At 47.2% G+C, this 20647-nt stretch overlaps 2 protein-coding genes across 7 annotated transcripts; one reads left to right on the forward strand and one right to left on the reverse strand.

The window, feature by feature from the left end:
• The first annotated feature begins 484 nt into the window (after positions 1–484).
• LOC129186563 (metabotropic glutamate receptor 7-like) lies at positions 485–12153 on the forward strand. 4 transcript variants are annotated; one of them, XM_054784941.1, is made up of 9 exons: positions 2530–3011; positions 4478–4694; positions 4814–4949; positions 5019–5173; positions 5324–5461; positions 5661–5861; positions 6218–6357; positions 8066–9001; positions 9189–12153. In XM_054784941.1, the coding sequence occupies exons 1-9, from the start codon at positions 2736–2738 to the stop codon at positions 9486–9488; spliced, it is 2499 nt and encodes an 832-aa protein (XP_054640916.1). In that variant the 5' UTR covers positions 2530–2735; the 3' UTR covers positions 9489–12153. The 4 variants fall into 4 exon arrangements, with proteins under 4 accessions (XP_054640915.1, XP_054640916.1, XP_054640913.1 ...); XM_054784938.1 differs by having other exon boundaries at positions 2610–3011; positions 4814–5173; positions 9189–9435; positions 10409–12153; XM_054784939.1 differs by having other exon boundaries at positions 2610–3011; positions 4814–5173; positions 9189–9435; positions 10412–12153.
• Positions 12154–12238: 85 nt separating this feature from the next.
• Positions 12239–18206, reverse strand: nicn1 (nicolin 1). Of its 3 annotated transcripts, none has more exons than XM_054784949.1 (7): positions 18111–18206; positions 13598–13744; positions 13339–13521; positions 13162–13275; positions 13000–13068; positions 12786–12896; positions 12239–12670 (listed from the first exon to the last, which is right to left on the reverse strand). In XM_054784949.1, the coding sequence occupies exons 2-7, from the start codon at positions 13739–13741 to the stop codon at positions 12629–12631; spliced, it is 663 nt and encodes a 220-aa protein (XP_054640924.1). In that variant the 5' UTR covers positions 13742–13744; positions 18111–18206; the 3' UTR covers positions 12239–12628. The 3 variants fall into 3 exon arrangements, with proteins under 3 accessions (XP_054640924.1, XP_054640923.1, XP_054640922.1); XM_054784948.1 differs by lacking the exon at positions 18111–18206 and adding an exon at positions 13987–14095; XM_054784947.1 differs by lacking the exon at positions 18111–18206 and adding an exon at positions 13840–13980.
• Positions 18207–20647: the final 2441 nt, after the last annotated feature.

Raw genomic sequence — 20647 nt, forward strand, 5'->3', positions numbered from 1 at the left:
GTTCTTAAAAAAGGGGTTTCACTTTGGCAAATTTAAAGTCGGTGCAAGTTTTTTTTTTGTTTTTTTTTAAGTCGGTGCAAATTCAGACTAACAGAGTACTGTACGCTTGGTGACGCCTTTCAGTTTTATTCATTTACAGTAATCGTATTTATTACCTTATTTTATATTGGAATGTTATTTTACTATGTTTATGCTAACATTTTCTTATATTTTCCCACCATATTGGTGGACTTTGAATATTTTGAAGGGCCAAAGGGGTGAGTTTGGGAAGATCTTGGAACGGATTGGGCTATTTACATGTATTTTACGCTTCGTATAACATAAAAACCCTATAACATAAACGTTCTCGGAACGGATTATTTACGTTGTAGGGGCGTCTACTGTACTTGTAAAGGAAATTGTTGTCTGTCCTTTGTATGGGCACAGTAAGTGCACTGTTTGGTAACTTTTCTCAGACCAAATGGCTACGAGCTGTGGGGTTCTCCAGGGCTCAATCCCCCTATTGTTCCATCATGCTTCCTTTAGGCCAGCTAATACGCAGCTGCAATGTGACCTACCACAACTATCTAGACGACAATCAGATCTGCGTGTCACCGATGGCAGGTGAGCATGGTCCTGCAGATTTACTTTATCACTGCATCAAACAGATCAGTGTGTGGATGCAAAACAACTTTCTCTAGCTAAACTCCGACAAAACTCAAATCACAGAAACAAAGAGGAAGTGTTATTAGCCACCTTGAGGCTCTTTCTCTAAAACCTAATCATCGGGTTAGAAATCCAGGGGTAATAATGAACTTTAACAGCCACGTTAATCAATAACATCATCAGTCTTTACCACCTAAAAAAACATTGCCAAAATCAAGGGAATGGTGTCTAAGCCAGATCCATGCCTTTGTCTCCAGCAGGCTGGACTACTGTAACGGCTTTCCCATCGTGAAACCTAACCTGCTCAGGAGCGGGTTAGCGCCAGCATATGAGTTACCGTGGCGACACATCTTGCTGAAAAGTGAACCAGCTTTGAAGCACAGCATATCCGGACTTACTCCTCAAACTCATCCAGGATAAGGACAAATCCTGCTTTGTAGTACCGGCCCCTGGTTATGACTTGAGTTACCATGGTGATATAGCCGCTTTAAAAGACAGCCGCCTTCATTGCACAGGCAAGCCCGGCTTCAGACTCAACAGACCTCGCTAACGCACTAAACTCGTTTTAAGGGTGTACCCCCCGATGCATTAAGAGCTGGACTGCATGTATGACCACGATAACTATGCTATCCATGCTAGCTGCATCACAAGGGGCTACCTGTGCATGCCATGCAGTGTTGCCATGGCAACAGGATGCAGGATGAAGAATTCACCAGCATGAGTGTAGGCTCATCATCCTCTTCTTATGCTAACATGTCAACATAGCATGTGTGTTGTGACAACAAAAGCATCAATAACAATAACATCATTAACAACCATCAACAACAATAACATCAATAACAATACCATCAACAACAATAACATCATTAACAACCATCAACAACAATAACATCAATAACAATACTGTCAACAACAATACCATCAATAAAAATACCTTCAACAACAATACCATCAATAACAACCATCTAACAACAACATCATCAATACCAATAACATCAATAACAACAAGGAGGAGGAGCCAAAGTGCAAGATAGATTCTCTCCTTCTCTCCTTACCGTCGTCATCTTCCGCCTCATTATCATTGGTGGCCTCTTCCTCGTCATCATCATCACTGACACCTGCTGTGGGTGGATGTGGGGGGGTAGATGTGTTATTGTTGTCATGGAAACACTTTACCAACTTGTGAGTGTTGGTGGACTTCATTGGACACGTCCATCATGTCCCACATGAACACACAGGAAGTGAAGGACAATGGCTTCCTGTTAGCTTGTCCAGACTTTGCTTGTCTCCTGAGGCCACGCCTCCCTCGTTACACAAACACACCAGCAGATAAATGAAATGACATCCAATCAGCATTATACTTTATATCATCACGTGAAAGAAGGACTACAATAAATGGATGATAAATACATACGGCTGGTGACGTCATGGTAGTTGAAACTAAGAAGGAGGTGACAGGTGGTTGCTGCAGAGATCCTCATTCACGTCTGCACGCCCCCCGCCCCGCGCCGTTGGCTCTTTGGAGAGAATCTCCCGCAGTTTCCCTCACCGCTTTTTCTTCTTTTTGGGATCAACATCGCCAACCTGCACGTCGTGGAGGGTGCGCGCGTGCACGGCTCCCTTCCGCTCGCTCACACGCACGCTCACACGCACGGACCCGCAACGTGGGCTAGCGTGCGGCAGCCGCATCAACACCGCCACTGAGCGCAGAGCCCGTGAACATTTGGCGGAGTTCCCCCTCCCCAACATTTTTTCTTTTTGCTTTCGCTGTCAAGTTGGCGGGAATGAAGTGGCGCCAATTACCCTGAGTGAGTATCGTTTGGACTGGTTCAGGTGGGGGTGGTGGGGGACCGAGGGGGGTTTGGGGTCCAGTCATGGGTAGCCTGGAACCCGCGCCTCTCAGCCTCTTGTGGCTCGTGCACGCTTGCGTGCAGCTGGCACGCAGCCAGGAGCTTTTGGCGCCACATTCCATCCGAGTGGAAGGTGACGTCACGCTCGGGGGGTTGTTCCCCGTCCACGCCAAGGGGGTCCCCGGCGGTCCCCCTTGCGGGGACCTGAAGAAGGAAACCGGAATCCAGCGCCTGGAGGCTATGATGTACGCGCTGGACGTCATCAACGCAGACGAGCACCTGCTGCCCAACATCACGCTGGGCGCGCGCGTGCTCGACACGTGTTCGCGGGACACGCACGCGCTCGAGCAGTCGCTGACGTTCGTGCAAGCGCTCGTCCAAAAGGACACGTCCGACGTGCGCTGCACCGACGGGGATGCGCCCGTCTTTGATGAGGCCGAGAAGGTGGTGGGCGTGGTCGGTGCGTCCGCCAGCTCCGTGTCCATCATGGTGGCCAACATCCTGCGCCTCTTCCAGGTAACCCCCCCCTCACTTCCTGCATGCCCACCTGTTGGCAGGCCAGACGTCACTTCGGCTGAGTGGTGGAGGCGAAGCTGATGTGGAGTTCTTCATGAGCTAGCAGTTCTCATTAGCTTGTCTAGTTGGCATGTGGTTAGTGCTAACACGCAGACTGCCTTTAAAGGCCGAATACTAATCCGAATTTAACACCTAACCTAATCTTAATTTAACATCTAACCCCGGGTGCTCACACTTTTTCAGCCTGCGAGCTACTTTTAAAATGACCAAGTCCCAAAGATCTACCTCCTACTACAAATATGGAAAATATATATTTATATAGTATTTATGTGCATTTTACATGTATATCGGGCGCACACACTTTTTCAGCATGCAGGTCATAAATCGACATGATCTATCTCTTACTGTAAAACATATAACATATACGTACTGTATATAAAATCTAGCCGGTAAACGTTTAAACTACGATACTAAATACTAATGATTAATGTGTCACATTCACAGTTTCAAAGTTTACAGCTAATCAAAGTAGCTGATATCATTCACTGATATCATTTACAATTCAATTAATATGGCAATAAAAAGAACACAACTGTTGAGGAATTATGTAAGTCCTCAGTAGTTGTGTACATAACCTGAGTACCCGTAATATGTCCTTCAAAATAGCTACGCAGTGTTCATGAGGCACACAGTGCATTACGTGCCTTTAGCATTTGCTGTCAAACATTACCGACATACAAGAAATGGAAATGATTACGCAAAAGGCAATGCAGCCGAAGTCAAGGCAACATATTAAAAAGGTTTCAGCAACGGGCGCATTTTCCAATTCCTCATGAAATAATAGTTTAAGAAACGGAAGTGTAGAAAAACACGCATTTTTACAGTAGAGTTCATGACACGAAGCAAAGCCATCTAACAATTGACTTTTTTTCTACATAACAAGTCAATGGACAACTTTCGTTGCAGATACGTTGTAGGAGGCATCTTACCGCTGAGTTATCTCTGTGTGTAGTTTGAGACGTCTGTTCACCATTGCGAGAGCGGATCAGGAGGGGGGCTTAATGTCAGCTGACTGATGTCATACGACATCTGCAAAGTGACGTTTATGCGATCGACCTAAACTGCCTTCGCGATCGACCGGTAGCTTGTGATCGACGTAACTGATCCCTTTCCTCACCGACACTGTGAGACCTCTTCATAGTTTTGTTGTCATCTTTGATGATGCGTTACTTGAAGGACCTTCACAGTCTGCACGCCCTTGTAGTCCTGATGCAGTGGCGGACCTACGGGGGGGTCACTCACCCCCACTGGCCATCTAGACATTTCTGTTATCAACTTATAGCAACCCATGTGTGAGTTATGGTCTCACCTTGGCAACCCCAATGAAAAATGTCTGGCTCCGCCCCTGTCCTGATGAAAGGTGAATATGACGAATAAGGAGATTTCACGCTAGCTGCTGTGATCAGATTCCACAGATCAGCTACGCGTCGACGGCGCCTGAGCTGAGTGACGAGCGGCGCTACGACTTCTTCTCTCGCGTGGTTCCCCCAGACGGCTTCCAGGCTCAGGCCATGCTGGACCTCGTGAAGGTGCTGGGTTGGACGTACGTGTCCACCGTGGCGTCGGAGGGAAGCTACGGCGAGAAGGGCGTGGACGCCTTCCTGCAGCTTTCTCGAGACCAGGGTAAGATTTGTCACCTTTGACCTCCGACAAAGGAAGTGATTGACCCGACTGTCATCGGGCGCCGTGCGGCCGACGTGCGCGCTCGCCACTGTTAGCATTAGCATGCCTTTGGTCCTCAGGTGGAACGTGCGTGGCTCAGTCTGTGAAGATCCCACACCATCCTGACTCCTCCCATTTTGACAAGGTCATCCGCCTCCTGTTGGACACGCCCGCCGCCCGCGCCATCATCCTTTTTGCCTCTGACGACGACATCAGGTACCTGCGCGGAGGTCACGTCACACACAAACGACTCACCGTGTGTGTGTGTGTGTGTGTGTGTTCCAGAGGCATTCTGAGCGCCAGCAAGCGAGCGCAGCAGGTGGGTCACTTCCTGTGGATCGGTTCTGACAGCTGGGGCGCCAACAACGCTCCCGTCCATCAGCTGGAGGATGCCGCCGCTGGCGCCATCACCGTCCTGCCCAAAAGAGCCACCATCAGTGGTAACTCTCCAATCAATCAATCAATCAATAGATCCATGAAAGAGAGTATGCTCTCATTTCGGCTTCCTGCTGGGAATCACATTATTCCTGGATGAGGTTGCCATGGCAACAACATCAGCAGCCTCAACAAGTGTGTGTGTGTGTGTGCAGGCTTTGATGCATACTTCACGTCACGCACGTTGGAGAACAACCGCAGGAACGTTTGGTTCGCCGAATTCTGGGAGGAGAACTTCCGCTGTCAGCTGACCAGCACCGCCACACCACGCCACGCCTCCAGGAAGTGCACGGGTGAGCATGCACAGGCCCGGTGTGTGTGTGCGTGTTTTTGGTCTGACACAGCAGGGTGTCCAAAGTGCGATCATGGAAATAGTCTGTTCCAGGGCGAAACTGCAGCCATCCTAAGCAGTTGAGCAAGTGTAAAAAGAAGTGAAGCTGTGTTATTTGGTCATGTGACACAAAGGTGGTGTTGATGTGCTCCGATCCAAAGGTCAGGAGCGAATCGGCATGGACTCTAAGTACGAGCAAGAGGCTAAAGTGCAGTTTGTGATGGACGCCGTGTACGCCATGGCCTACGCGCTGCACAACATGCATGCTGACCTTTGCCCCTCAGACTCCGCCCTCTGTGCCGACATGGAGATGGCGAGCGGCAAGAAACTGCTCAAGTACATCCGCACCGTCAGCTTCAACGGTGAGCCACACACACACACACACACGCGCACACACACACACACACACACACACACACACACACAAACAAGGAATCATCAGGAATATGAATAATCAAGTTAAAAGCAGTACAAATCCATACATCATGTATTCATCATAATCATCATAATGTTTGCCAGCATGCACTAATACACACACACACGCACACACACACACACACACACACATATATATACTTACATGACGAACATCACGCCAACATGGGTGAAGACGCTGCAAATGACGAACATTAGTTTTCATGTTTTGACTGACATACAAAGTCTCATTCAGTCTCCTGGTCTCCAATCAGACGTCTTTATTGCATTCCCCCATGTGCAGGAAGTGCGGGTACTCCCGTGACGTTCAATCGTAACGGCGACGCCCCCGGACACTACGACGTCTTCCAGTACCAGTGGAACAACGGCAGCCTAGCGGGATACCGCGTGGTTGGACAGTGGATGGAAACGCTGCAGCTCAATGTCAGTTTTTCATCTCAAACATGACAGCACATGGCAGCACATGGCAGCACATGGCAGCACATGGCAGCACATGGCAGCACATGGCAGCACATGACAGCACATGGCAGCACATGGCAGCACATGGCAGCACATGGCAGCACATGGCAGCACATGGCAGCACATGACAGCACATGGCAGCACATGGCAGCACATGGCAGCACATGTGTGTCTGTTAGCTGCTCGTACTGCACATCCAGTATCGCTAAGAAAAGGATGGATTCAAGTGAAGAATGAAAGGAGGAAAAGTGGGATTATCCCATAGGGATCATGTGACACTGTATGAATGAATGATGTGAGTGGATAGGAATGTTCATGTCAGATTAGCAGCTTCATTTGGAAAATGGCTCAGCTATCATGTCATGTACATTACTTATTATTATTATTATAACTATTAGCATAGCTATTATAATCATTATTATTATCATGTTTTCACTATTTTCTCTATTGTTATATTATATGTTATATTATTACTATTTATGCTGTTATTACTATCAATATACCATTATTATTACTATTGTTATTATTATTATTATTATCCATCTATCTAATAGCAGCCTAAGCAGAGAAGCCAAGACTTCCTTCTCCGCAGCTCCTTCTCCAGCTGCTTCCAGCGGCTCCTGACGCATTCCGAAGCCAGTGGAGAGACATAGTCTCTCCAACGTGTTCTGGGTCTTCCCCCAGGCCTCCTACTGGTCGGATGTACCCTGAACGCCAGGGGGCATCCTAACCAAATTCCCCAGCCACCTCATTTAGCTCCTCTCAATGCGGAGGAGCAGTGGTTCTACGCCACGTTTCTCCCGGATGACAGTGCTTCTCACCTTATTTCGAAGGAAGTGCCCAGCTACCCTACGGAGAGAATAAATTTCGGCCACTTGTGCCCGCGATCTTGTTCTTTTCGTCACTACCCAAAGCTCATGACTTAGATTCACTGGCAAATTGAGAGCTTTTGCCTTTTGGCTCAACTCCCTCTTCGCCATGACGGACCGGTGCAGAGTCCGCATCACTGCAGACGCCTGTCGACCCCGAGGTACTTAATTGGGGCAGGATCTCACCCCTGACCCGGATATGGCACTCCACCCTTTTCCGGGCAAGAACCATAAACTTGGACTAGGATGTCCTGGTTCTCATTCCAGCCGCTTCACACACGGCTGCGAACCGAACCAGTGAGAGTTGATGATCACGGCCCGATGAAGCCAGCGGGACCGCATCATCTGTGAAAAGCAGAGGCCCAATCCTGCAGCCACCAAACAGGGTCCCCTCAAAGCCCTGACTTTGCCTAGAAATTACAGCATGTCCATAAACGTAACAGAAATGGTGACAAAGGACATCCCTGGCGGAGTCCTACCGTCACTGGAAAGGAATCCAACTTATTGCTGGCAATGCGGACCAAGCTCTGACACCGATTAAAATGATTATTTATTGTTGTTCTTATGTAGTTGTAAATAAGAATAAATGAAGAGGACATCTTTACCTCCGCCAAGCATGCCCTTTGTTGTGCGTTAGCATGTTAGCATGTCTGAGGCAGGCGATGATGTTTCCTGGTTATTATTATTATTTAATGGTATGATTTTTAAGGTGTTGTGGTTACGTTAGCATGGCAACAGACGCTATGCACACACAGGAAGTGCGTGGACGACAAAGTGACGTGTCGTGCGCTCCTTGTCTGCAGGTGGAAGATATGCAGTGGGGGCGTGGCAAACGGGGTGTTCCCTCGTCGGTGTGCAGCCTTCCTTGCCAGGCGGGCGAGAGGAAGAAGCTGGCAAGGGGCGTGGCCTGCTGCTGGCACTGCGAGCGCTGCGACGGGTACCAGTATCAACACGATGAGTTCACGTGCAAGCTGTGCGCCTTCAACATGCGGCCCGATGCCAACCGCACTTCCTGTCAGCCCATCCCCGTCATCCACCTGGAATGGCATTCGCCGTGGGCGCTCATCCCCGTCCTCCTTGCCACGCTGGGCATCGTTACCACGTTGACCACCACGGCCGCCTTTGTGCGCTTCAACCACACGGCCGTGGTGCGTGCGTCCGGCCGGGAGCTGAGCTACGTGCTCCTGGCGGGGATCTTCCTGTCATACGCCGTCACCTTCCCGATGATCGCCAAGCCAGACACGGGCGCTTGCTTGCTCAGGCGCATCTTTTTGGGATTGGGAATGTGCATCAGCTATGCCGCCATGCTCGCCAAAACACACCGCATCTACGCCATCTCTGAACGCAGCAAGAGGTCAGTGGCAGCCCCCCATCTCGTCAGCCCCGCCTCGCAGCTCACAGTGGTCTGTGGCCTAGTCGCTGTCCAGCTGCTGGCCACGCTGCTCTGGATCGCCGTGGCCCCACCCCACACCGTAGTCGACTATGAGCAGCGCAAGAGCGTGGAACCGCGTTGGGCGCGCGGCATGTTGAAGTGCGACATGGGCGACCTGCCCACCATTTGCACGCTGGGCTACAGCCTCCTGCTGATGGTCACGTGCACCGCCTACGCCATCAAGACGCGCCGCTTGCACGATGGTGTCCATGAGGCCAAAGCCATCAGCTTCACCGTCTACACCACCTGCATCGTCTGGCTCGCCTTCATTCCCATCTTCTTCGGAACGCCGCGCTCCACCCACAAGGTGAGTCGCTGCTGTAGTTCTTCTACTCCTTTTCATGTCATGTGATCATCTGCCACTCCTCCTTGTGTTGCGTGACTGACAGGCAACACGGCCACACAAAGACCCCCACCACACACACACACAGAAGACACAAGGTAGCATCTAGCATGTTAGCTCAGCGAGGATTTGTGTGTTTGCGGCCCTCCAGCTTTACATCCAGACCACCGCTCTGACCGTCTCCATGAGCCTGAGCGCCTCGGTGGCATTGGGAATGCTCTTCCTCCCCAAGGTGTACGTCATCATCTTCCACCCTGAACTCAACGTGACCCAGAAGAGGCGGTCCTTCAAGGCGGTGGTGACGGCGGCGGCTGCATCGTCCCGACTGGCTCACAAGGTCAGCGAGCGACCCAATGGCGAGGCCAAGACCCAACTCTGTCACAACATGGACGCCAGCAGTGAGTCACGCCATCTTATCATCTTATCTTATCACACGCCAACGTTGCTCTGATGTACGCACACACAAACGCACACGTACATATACGTGTACGTACATACGTCTAAGGCGCGGGTGTTTTCTAGACAAAATGAAAGGATGGGGGCAACTTTGATACATTTTGAGGAGGTTGTGTGTGCCAATAGTCTGTGGTGCCAAGTTGTCGCGGGCTGTTATGCCCCTGGTGGGGTCACCCAAGACAAACAGCTCCTAGGTGAGGGACAAGACAAAGTGTGGCTCTATTAGACCCAACAAACATGGGCCGAGTTTTCCCTCCCCCGGCCCCCCTCTGGAGCCAGGCCTGGAGATGGGGCACGATGGCGAGCATCTGGTGGCCCGACCTGCATGGGTCGATGCATTCAATGAGCTCACCACTCACAGGAGGGGCCAAGGGGATGCGGTGCAGTGTGGGAAGGGTGACAGCCGAAAGCAGAAACGTAGGTCTCGGTACGTGGAATGTCACCTCTCTGGTGGGGAAGGAGCCCGGGGTCTTGTTTACCAGTGAGAGAAGGATGGACCGCGAGATCGACAGGTGGATTGATGCGGCGTCTGCAGTGATGCGGACTCTGCATCGGCAAACCTCTCAGTTTTCCAGTCGATCTACGTTCCTGCTCTCACCTATGGTCATGACCAGATTGTGGGTACAAGTGGCCAAAATGAGCATTGGTCATCTCTCTGGGGAGGACCGACCGGTAGGAGGCCTTGGGAACGCCGCGGGAGGAGCTGGATGATAATTGTATTTTTTTAATATGCCAGAGCCAATAACAAAATGAGCTGCGGGCTGCAGTCATTGGGCGGTCTACATGTCATTGGCATGTTTTGTTGTTGATGCGTTGAAATGAAATCATGTCCTGACAGGCTAATTTCATCTTTCATGACAGCTTTTTTCTTTCTCCTCGCATCACACGGCCTCAATGAAAGTGTTTGTGTGTCAGCAGGTGACCTTTGACCTGATTCCATCTTCCATCAGCCAGTGGATTTTGTTGTTTTTCTTTACCTGAGAAGAAACAAAAAAAACAAAGCTGTTTTTGGCGAGGTCTCACTCTGACGCCTGCGTCGTGACCTGAAAGTTGTGCAACTTCCTGTCAGCTTGTCTGTGGTGGACGAGCCAACGTTTATCTGCCAGGGAAAGCGTCTTTCGCTGTCTGCGATGTCGTCGTGTCAGCAGCAGGGGGCGTATGTCCTCTACCAGAAAGCTTCCTTCCTGACTTTTCACTCAAATCAGATGACGAATGTAGACAACACATGACCTAAAATGGTAGATGCTTCTTCCGTACAGTGATGAGTGTCACGTGGTGACCACGGCCCCTGTTCTCGGTGGTGGGCGGGGCGTATTTCATTCATGTTAGCTCCGCTGACCGACTGCTAGCGAAAGTGGAAGAGAAAGAGGTCATGTAAGGGCTAATTATGTTTGTATGTTATTTATGTAAAGATAGAATATTGGTGTAGCTTCACGTGTTGACCACAGGTGTCCCTCAACATTCCCAGCATGTCTTTTATCTATTTTACTTTATTCTATTTTTCACTGAAACTGTGTCTGAAATGGTATACTTTGGTCAGTACACTTCAATAAGTATACTGTGTACATTGTGTACTTTATTTGTAGCGCTGTCTCACACATATTACTGCGGAGTCCTCTAGGGGTCACGGGGGAAAATAATTTTAATGGGTAAAAAATATGAATTTTTGCAAGATATCGCAAAGCTTTTGCAAGATAATGCGAGATCTCGCTAAATTTTAGTACGACCCCAACTGGTCACGGACACTTTGGTGTGGAACCACACTAGATATTATAACGTTTGGGAGGTATAAACTCCAAACTGATTAAAATGCTGCTTCTGCGTCAACGTCAGCTGGTGGCGGATGTTTGCGTTGAATCTTCAAATTAAGAGCAGCACATTCGTTGAGTTTCTGACATGACAATGTTTACTTACAGGACAGGCACAGGACATGCAGTGCACATAAGTGAAAGAATCCTATGCACGGCTAATCATTGTATTTCCTTTCGAGTACCAGTAGTCAAAAGAGACGTGTTTCCAGCAACACTAGCTTGGAGCGGATGTTAGTATTTTATTTTCAAAAGACGAGCCGAACAACATGAAAACCTGTTCCTCTAGTTACAGCATCACTTTATACCTCTACAAGTGTGCAGTAAGGGGTGTGTAAATGTTGAAGATTTTAATTAAATTACGCATTTCCAACCGATTTTCGCTTTGAGGAGGCAAGCGATTACCGGAAGTTTAGAAAGTTTTGCAAGGTGACGCAAAAATTCGTCCCCCCATATGCCGCCCTGACGCACACTTACCAATCGTGATGATTGCAATATTTACCCACTCCTTGTTTTATTCTTTTTAGTGGTAAATTGCAACCACTTAGTCCCGCCTTTTCCACTACGTACTAAGATGGGTCCAGCACTGAACACTCATTGAGTACTTGTGGGTACTGACACTACTGCATTTTGATGTACTTATCAGTGTCAGTCGGTCACGCATGTGTGAGCTCTGCAGGTCATGTGACCTGTCGCTGCATGTTTCCTTTCTTTGTTGTATTGTTTCTGTATGTGCGTTTGTGTTGCTTGCTCCTTTCGTGCACAATGTTGTGGTGGGACCATGACGTTTGACCCTTTTCCTGTGATCCTGTCAGAGGTCGTATCAAATATATTTGTAACTTTTCCTAATGACTCCCGTGTGTGTGTCGCTCTTTTCTCTCTCTCGCACACACACGCACACACACACACAGTCCCATGCAAGTCACTATTATCTATTTGTATTTATTTATTTATACCGGTATCTGTATATCTACAGTACGCTATGCTATGCGTGTACACGGAAATAAACCGTCAACTGAAACACTGTAGGCTAATACTCTGCAAAGTACTACACAGCTTGTTCACATAGTAAGCTGATGACACTAAATTTACAAAAAAAAAAAAAAAAAATTTAAGTCGTAAGTTAAAATGTCTGTACAGCGGATGATAGCCTTTATTTGCTACATCATACAATATACATTCATATCTTACAGTGCTTGGCTGTCATAGCAACAAACAAGCATTCTAGAGTTTTATGTCAAATAACTTACGTCACATGTAACTTTTCGATGTATTACTGACAGTTCCAGAGGATACAGCAGCTGTGTAGCACACAATGTAAGTATGTTTATGTCACAGATAAGACGTTGACGTCGTAGCATCCTTCCACCTGCACAAACACAAACAGTTGAGTTGTATCAATTTATGATATCTTGGGGGAAAAAAGTCAATTATTTGTCACTTGAGGGAAGATGACCCCAAACACTACCCCTTGTGACACTCACATCAAAGCGTCCGATGGAGGCGGAGCTCTGACTGCTCTGCATCACCTCAGTCAACGCCCACATCTGCTGAAGGCTGCAAGAAACTGTCTGAGGGTCCGGCAGACCCTCCCCCTGATGGTGAGGTGGGGGCAGGGGTTAAACATTCTTTAAAAAACACACTCGCACACACGTTTAAGTAGTGTATACTGTATGTACTATGTGTGTCAGTGTGTACCTCCACATCAGGATGGCGGTCAACCAGCGTCAGAGCAGAAAGCCAATCAGAGAGCTCCTTGCCAGTCTCCTGAAACAACCAAGCATGTTATCCTCTGTGATAGTCCACACTTTGAGCTGATTGGTGGACACAAAATTCAAGATTGTGTGTGAAACAAGAGACCGTTTGCGTGCGAGGGAAGATGCGGATGTCCTCCAGGTTGAAGGTCAACCAGGCGGAGGACGGCTGTCTCAGGATGAGTCTCAGGGACGTGACGTGATCCGGCTCCACTTGCATCTGAACGTGAGGAGCAGGAAGTTAGCCTTGTTATCAGACACACACATACATACACATACACACCTGGGTCCGGTGGATGGCATAGAAGTCCTGCGAGCCCGCCTCGGTATGGGGGTTCTTCATGAGGGGGAGGTCCCTGACAGCCGTGACCCACTTGGCCGCCGCTGCCTCCTGGCCGGGGCTCCGCCTCTGCAGCCTCACGCTGACGAAGGCCGTGTAGAAGTTCTTGAAGGCGACGGCCTCAATCTAACCACAACATGCTGGCATTTTCAACACGCTAACAATGGCAACATGGGACGCCTCAGGAGGTGTGCTAGCTTACATTGACACTTTTTCCAAAGGGGAGGGTGACGTCCAGCACGCAGACGCCCGAGTGGCTGGAGTCCACCTTGGCGTCTCCAAAGTGAAGGTACACTGGAGGTTTGACCGTGGACGTGACGTGCTGTATGACGCCATCTGCGCTCATGTCCTGGAAGCAATCACAACAAAAACTTCATTAGTAATCATTTTTGAACGCATGATCATTAAATGTGGTTTAGTTCACATCGGTCACGCGTGACGTACACACACGTAAAGATGGCCTTTGTTCATTAATGAATTAGCTTCTGGCGACATGTTTTTTTAAACGCCTCCATGGTGCTAATCGTTCTAACGGAGGCTAACATAGCTGCATTATTAGCTTGTTGCGCCCATGTAAGTTCCTCTACTTACTGTTTCCTCGAAGACAGAAGATGCTCTCAGCGTTAGCAAGCTAACGATTCTCTGCTACTTCCGGACTGTAACCAGGGCGACGGTGAGTTCTTAAAGGGCGAACAGCGCTCTTCGAATAAATAGAGATTATTTTCAATCTTTCACTTAAACTATGGGAGAAAATAACGTCAAATAGAGGGAAATAAACAAAGTGACACGTACATAATTAAGTGGTCGCGTGTTCATGTAATATAAAGTGGCTGCTGTTCAAAATGTATTTCAAAATGTATTTCACATGTTGTTACACACAGTAGGCAGCAGGGGGAAGTCTTGCCTCGTGTCAGTCATTTTCGCAACATTAAACTCTTCACATTACAGAATTAGTATGACGATGCTTATTATTCACTTATTATTATTCATTCACTTTCTATGCCGCTTAATCATTTAGGTTGTGGGATTATTATTATTATTATTATTATTATTATTATTATTATTATTGTTATTATTAGTTCAGCAGAGATGAATGGATGATGCTGATGATGTCTGAAGAAGGTCAGGCTAGCAGCGTAAATAATACTCGTGTAATGTGAAACAATGTGTTGGTTGTCATCGAATTAAAAGTCGCAGTGATCGATAACCTTTCACTTCTTCACACAGACAAAACATAAAAAAGTATACCAGCATGCTACATAATGTTTACACACATCATCTGGTGAAAAACCTCTTTACTTGTTGTGCTCGATGCTGTACGCTAGCTGTTATGCTAGCTGATCTTTTGTCATTTGTTAATAGTTTCAGTGAGCTCACACTGACAAACATGACCACCTGCTGCTGTCAATCATCGCCTTTTGTGCTTCCAGCAGCCCCCTGCTGTTAAAATGTCTGTCTTTAAATAATCATATTCATCATAAATCATATTCGTTTCACTCGGGATATTTACACACACACACGCACACACACGTTGTGTCTTAGGAATGCTACACTCAGAAAGGTCAGCAGGGGGAAGCACAAGCTTCCTGTGCGTGTCCGTGTGCGTGCGTGTAAATGAAATAATGAATGTGCTCTAAATGAACTAATCAACATTGGTGGAATGTTCCCCTTTGACCTCTGCTCAGAGATAGCTAGATAGGCAGCAGACATTGCAGCTTTTTGGTCTCCTATCAACTTTTAAAATAGCACACACACACAGACACACGCACAGACACACACACACAGACATCACCTTATAAGGATAGAATGGGGTGTTATTGGGTCAAAGGTCAAGGTATGACAAAAGAACGACTGTCTTATTGTAAGGTATGTTGGTAATAACACTGTAATAATAATCATTCCAAATCATAATCATTTATTTGGCAAAAATGTGTGGAAAGAAGTGTGCCATCATTGTTCATGGTGATGTGTGCGTGTGTGTGTGTGTGTGTGTGTGCGTGCGTGCGCGTGTGTGCCTGAGAGAAGGTTCCAGAAGGTCCTACTAGAGATTAGATAGGATAATCTTTGCCTTCATGCTAATTAACAACTTTTACTTCTTTTCTTTCCTTTGTCTCTCCTTTTCTTTTACATCCTAACTCCTGAGTGTGTGTGTGTGTGTGTGTGTATGTGTGTGAGAGAGAGAGAGAGAGAGAGCGAGAGAAGGTTCCAGAAGGTCCTGCTAGAGATTAGATTGGATAATCTCTGTATTCATGCTAATTACCAACTTCTACTTCTTTTCTTTTTTTTCTCGCTCCTTCTTTTCTTTAACATACTAATTCCTGAGTGTGTGTGTGTGTGTGTGTGTGTGTGTGTGTGTGTGTGTCTCACACTCAGATTAATGGACCACTGCCTTTTGTATGCAAGCTCAGGAATGTTCTCCACTTTCAAGCTTGCGCACACACAACACGCACACACACGCACACACACACACACACACACACACACACACACACACAGAAAGACAAGTGAAAAACATGTGGTGTGTACGTGTGTGTAAGTAGTGTGTATGTAGTGTGTATGTAGTGTGTATGTAGTGTTGACATCAAACGTCAGTCAGATGACTTTTACCAACTAGTGGCCTGACACAACACAAGTGTGTGTGTGAGAGAGGGATGGAACGGAGCGTTACTATGGCAACCAGGCCTGATGATGATGATGTTGGACTGAAGGCAATAAAAACCACCTCTGACCTTGGCTGACCTTGGCGCTGGAATGCAGCCAATTCTTTTGTGTCAGGGTTAAAGGGCAGTAGACCACTAGACTCTGTGGATTAAGTCTCCGCCTCCTCCCGGCTGTAAGCCACACCCACATGACCACAAAGCGAGAGAGGGCAGGAAGTGACAGACAAAAGCTTAGCATTAGCATGACTTTTAGCATCTGTGTGTGTGCGGGAGGGGGTGGGGGGTGGTTTGGGGGGGCAAGCATGAGCTGTGACATATGAGAACTGTTCAGGAAGGTCGGAGGTCGCAAACAACAAGAAGCCATCTTTGACTTTGACTAGTTTGCTCGCTATATAGCTTGTTAGCGGCTGTGGCTAAAGTTAGCGTGGCCATGTTGGGTGAGGCGTGTAAAGAGAGACGGGAATGTGTTTCTAATAATAGCGTGTCTGCCGACAGCCCGGCGACGCCCCTTCAGGGACGCCACCAAAAATAAACACACACAAAAGTGGAAAGCTCTTATCACCATGACGACGTGATGGAGGCCAAGTAGCCGCTGCAAGTCTCACCTGAAGTCTGACAAGCTAACACTCGTCTACTGGACTATACACTGCTTTCTCTGTGTGTGTGTGTGTGTGTGTTGTGTCAACAGTGGCTGCCCAGCCGGAATGTTTGTGTAGATCTCCATCAGGTGAGAAGAAGGAAGACTTTCACTTCTTCAACACGCTCATGGCAGCCTGAGAGCAGCCCTGTTAGCATGTTTCTACCTACAACAGTCAGTAAATATCATTTATTTGGGCCAGAGCGGCGCCGTGCGAAAACACATCAGAATCTGCAAGCGCAGATACATCAGGTGTCCCAAACAGGGACAACCAAAATTCACTCAATAGGGCCCCCTTTACATTTTGAAAAAACTAGCCCATGCCACCAGTTTCACAGCACGTCCCCAAATTTGGTGAAGACGTCAACCGTGACAGGACGCAACAAAAACTCTCAAGAACCCATGTTCCGAAGCAAACAGGAAGTCAGCCATTTTGGTTTACGGTAAAAAAAAAACAAACAAACAAACAGGGGTTGTATTTCCACAAACTAGTCCTAGTCACTTTGACCACATGAGCCCAAATGAAAATCACAGATCCTAGACAGACAGGCGATGTCATACTGTGAAGGATTTTAGGCTGTTCTGTAAGATGTGGGCGGGGCATGGCAACAACCTTTGATGATCAATCAGACAATTTGCCACTGAACTGTAAACGTTTACAAGTCCGTCCCAAGAGGTCAGATCTTCATCACAATTGGTACATATGATGAAGACGACACCTTGAAGCTGTACACAGGTCACTTCCTGAATTCGTCTCAGTGCCACCCAGTGGCGACAAGAAATGGAATAGACTTCCGTGCACCCTGAGTTGCTTGGGGGTGCCCGGAGGGCCCGTTCAACGCTGCTTGCAGCTTTAATTCATATTATTATATCACTATTTATCATATTTTGGAGTTTTCTTGACCGCAACAACAGAGCTGCTTGCTGAAACCCTGAAAAGTCTGGCGCATTTATTGAAATAAACAATTTACAATCGGCGCTAGCTGCTGGCAAGCCAAGCTAACCGCCGCTAACCGCTGAGGTTTAAAGCGATTGCTGAGCAACGCGATGAGACGCAGTCCAAAGAAACAACGTCATGGTCCAGAGGAAGAATCAGAGGAGAAATATGACCCAAAAACAGCAAAAAGGGAGAAGATGGAGAAAATGATTGATGAGCTCATGGGTACCAGAGTGTTCGGACGGATGAGCTCGAGCACGGTACACACGTGAACGATGAACGGATTCAGCGCAAGCGAGAACAGAAGAGAAGAACAAGGTGAACTGGATGGAACTTCAACAGAGGAATCAAAGGATGTGATGTAAAGTTGGTGTATACATCAAATCTAGAAACAACACCTACTATCACAAACAAGAAAAACACACAACTAACCATACAACCAAAGCATAAAGATAATTATTATTAGTGTCTGCGAAAAGACCTCCAAGCAGCAGGATGTGAGCCTCCAACAGTATTTAGCGTCTCCATGTCCTCCCCCAGGACGGAGACTGCCTCGGTGGTGGTCCTGGTCCTCCCAAAGCCCACCACAAGCTCCTTAGTCTTGCCCAGAGTGGGGGTGGGCGGTGTTGCTGTAGGGACAATAGTGTGTGAAGGTCTGACAGGCTGGGAGGCGTTTACAAGCAAACACACGTTTTACAGTCCGCTTATAAACGCCTGCTGGCACTTTCTATGCTAGCTTCTGCTCACCACAGATCTTTTACGTAACCCTCTATTTTCCTGCTTATCTTCTTTCCAAACCAATCACAGCACAGGAACATCAATTACACACACGCGCGCACAAACACGCGCACGCACAATGCAGTGAATTAGCTGTGAGTCCATCCTCGCATTAGCTTAGCATCAGCTTCGCTCACTCAGCAGAAGATGAGGGCCCGGGTGTCACATTCCACAGCCCAGCCAACCCGAGGGCGTCGTTTAGGGACCCCCTCCTACCCCTTTTACCCTCAGCGTGAACAATGGATCAATGGCAGGATACAACATGTTCCTTTAAACTCACTCAATACCTTCGCTGACCTTTCACCTTTGCTCTCTCCATGGCAACACCGCACATAAACACACCATCATTAACACTCACGCTAACAACACACTGCACCTCAACTACGGTAGAGTAGAGTAGGGTAGATTAGAGTAAGGCTGAATCCCAACTCTACCCCTTATCTTAGCCCTTATCCCTTGGATTTGCTTGTTCACGAGAACCAAGTGGTGTCCCAATTCTCCTTAAATCAAGGCGTAAGGGTTAAGCGCATGGGGTAACCAAGGGTAACCAAGCGTGGTAGTGTGGCTACCACACTCCAGTGGCATAGCGCAGTCCGAAAGAAGCATGTAAAAGCAAGTAATTAAGCATAATTATTGACTCACTCATGTTTTATTAGATACTCAACCATTTGCTCTATGCCACGTGAATGTTCACCATTTTTTAATTGTTGGTTGACACGAGTTATAGCTAGCTAAATGATTAGAGAATGATTAGTCTGTTAATTGTAAGTTGTATTTTAAAATCGCTCGCTAGCTAGCAAGCGGAATCGACATCACTGAACTGTACTGTGACGTTGACGTTTTCTATCTAATCACTCAGGGTGTCACAAGACACTCCGTTCACGAGACAAGACGATACGCGCGGTCGGGTCTGCGGGAACGAGACAAGATTTTAACTTTACTTTCAAGAAAAGTACAATGGAAGAAGAAGAATAAAACAGACGCGCATGCACACAACCGGGCCTGTCACGATAATCAATAAATCGATTAATCGAACAATAAAAAAAAATAACAATTGGACAATTTTGCCAGCCTCTATAAATTGACATGTGCAATTTTACCACACAGGCTGGATGACAAGATGTGTCTGGGCGCACTGGTTCTATAGTGGAATGAGCGGAGAGAGTGAACCCTCCTGTCAGCTATTTAGCCTCTTTATCCCAGTATGTGGAGGCGGAGCTACCAGTGAGTGGATACACAGAGTGCTAGCAGCAAGTTAGCAAGCCAACGCTAATATGAATGAAGGCATAGAAGCGACGGTTTCTAAGCCGAATGCCGCAGCCCGAGTGTGGAGGTGCAGCAGAGCCTTCGTCCCGATCAGCCAACGCTTACTGAGTGGTTTGATCGGCGAAGTAAATATAAATGAAACAGCGCCAAATGGTGTGCGCTCACAGACGGCGTCGCTCACTACAGTGCAAAAGAAATACAACCTTTCAATGCAGTTGAAAAGCTAACATTTCGGGGAATGTTAGAAATGTTTGACAGACACTACGAATTGCCTGGGAGGACGCACGTGCACATGTCACAAACAGCAATTCCTGAGCTGTATAACCAAGCGAAAGAAGACGTGTTGAAGGACATCAGAAACATTGCATTTTACTCCACCACCACAGATATGTGGTCCAGCTCAATTACTGTATGACCCCCTACATTAGTTTAACAATATACTACATAATGTGTGTGTGTGGTTTTTGTGTGTGTGTGTGTGGACGGGGTATATTTTTTATTGTTTTTGGTTATGATTGGGATTTTTATGTAAGAGCAATTTTTGCTAAAAGACTGACAGTCCATTTTATTTTCATTGATCTTTTTTGTCCTTTTTTTGTTGTTTGTTTAATTTATTTAAAAGCTCTTGACATTCTAATTACAATGTTAAATACCCCTGAGAAATGAGAGTTTATTGCTTTTTATATGATGTACTCTCATTATTATGCCATATAATTCATGAAAAAATGGTCTCAAAAACTGGTATGTCAATAATATCGATTATCGACAATAATTTGTAGGACAATTATCATCCAGCAACATTTGTTATGGTGACAGGCCTATACAATATATTGAGGCCAGCAAAATTATTCAGTTCATTTTCATGTATTGTGTGTTGAATTCATTTATTAATTATTGTACCAGGCCTAGCGTCCACGAGACAGTTTTTCTTCTGAACGAGAAATCTTGTCACGAGATCTTGTGACGTGCCAACTA

Source organism: Dunckerocampus dactyliophorus, chromosome 8 (assembly GCF_027744805.1).
Source record: "Dunckerocampus dactyliophorus isolate RoL2022-P2 chromosome 8, RoL_Ddac_1.1, whole genome shotgun sequence".
NCBI lineage: Eukaryota > Metazoa > Chordata > Actinopteri > Syngnathiformes > Syngnathidae > Dunckerocampus > Dunckerocampus dactyliophorus.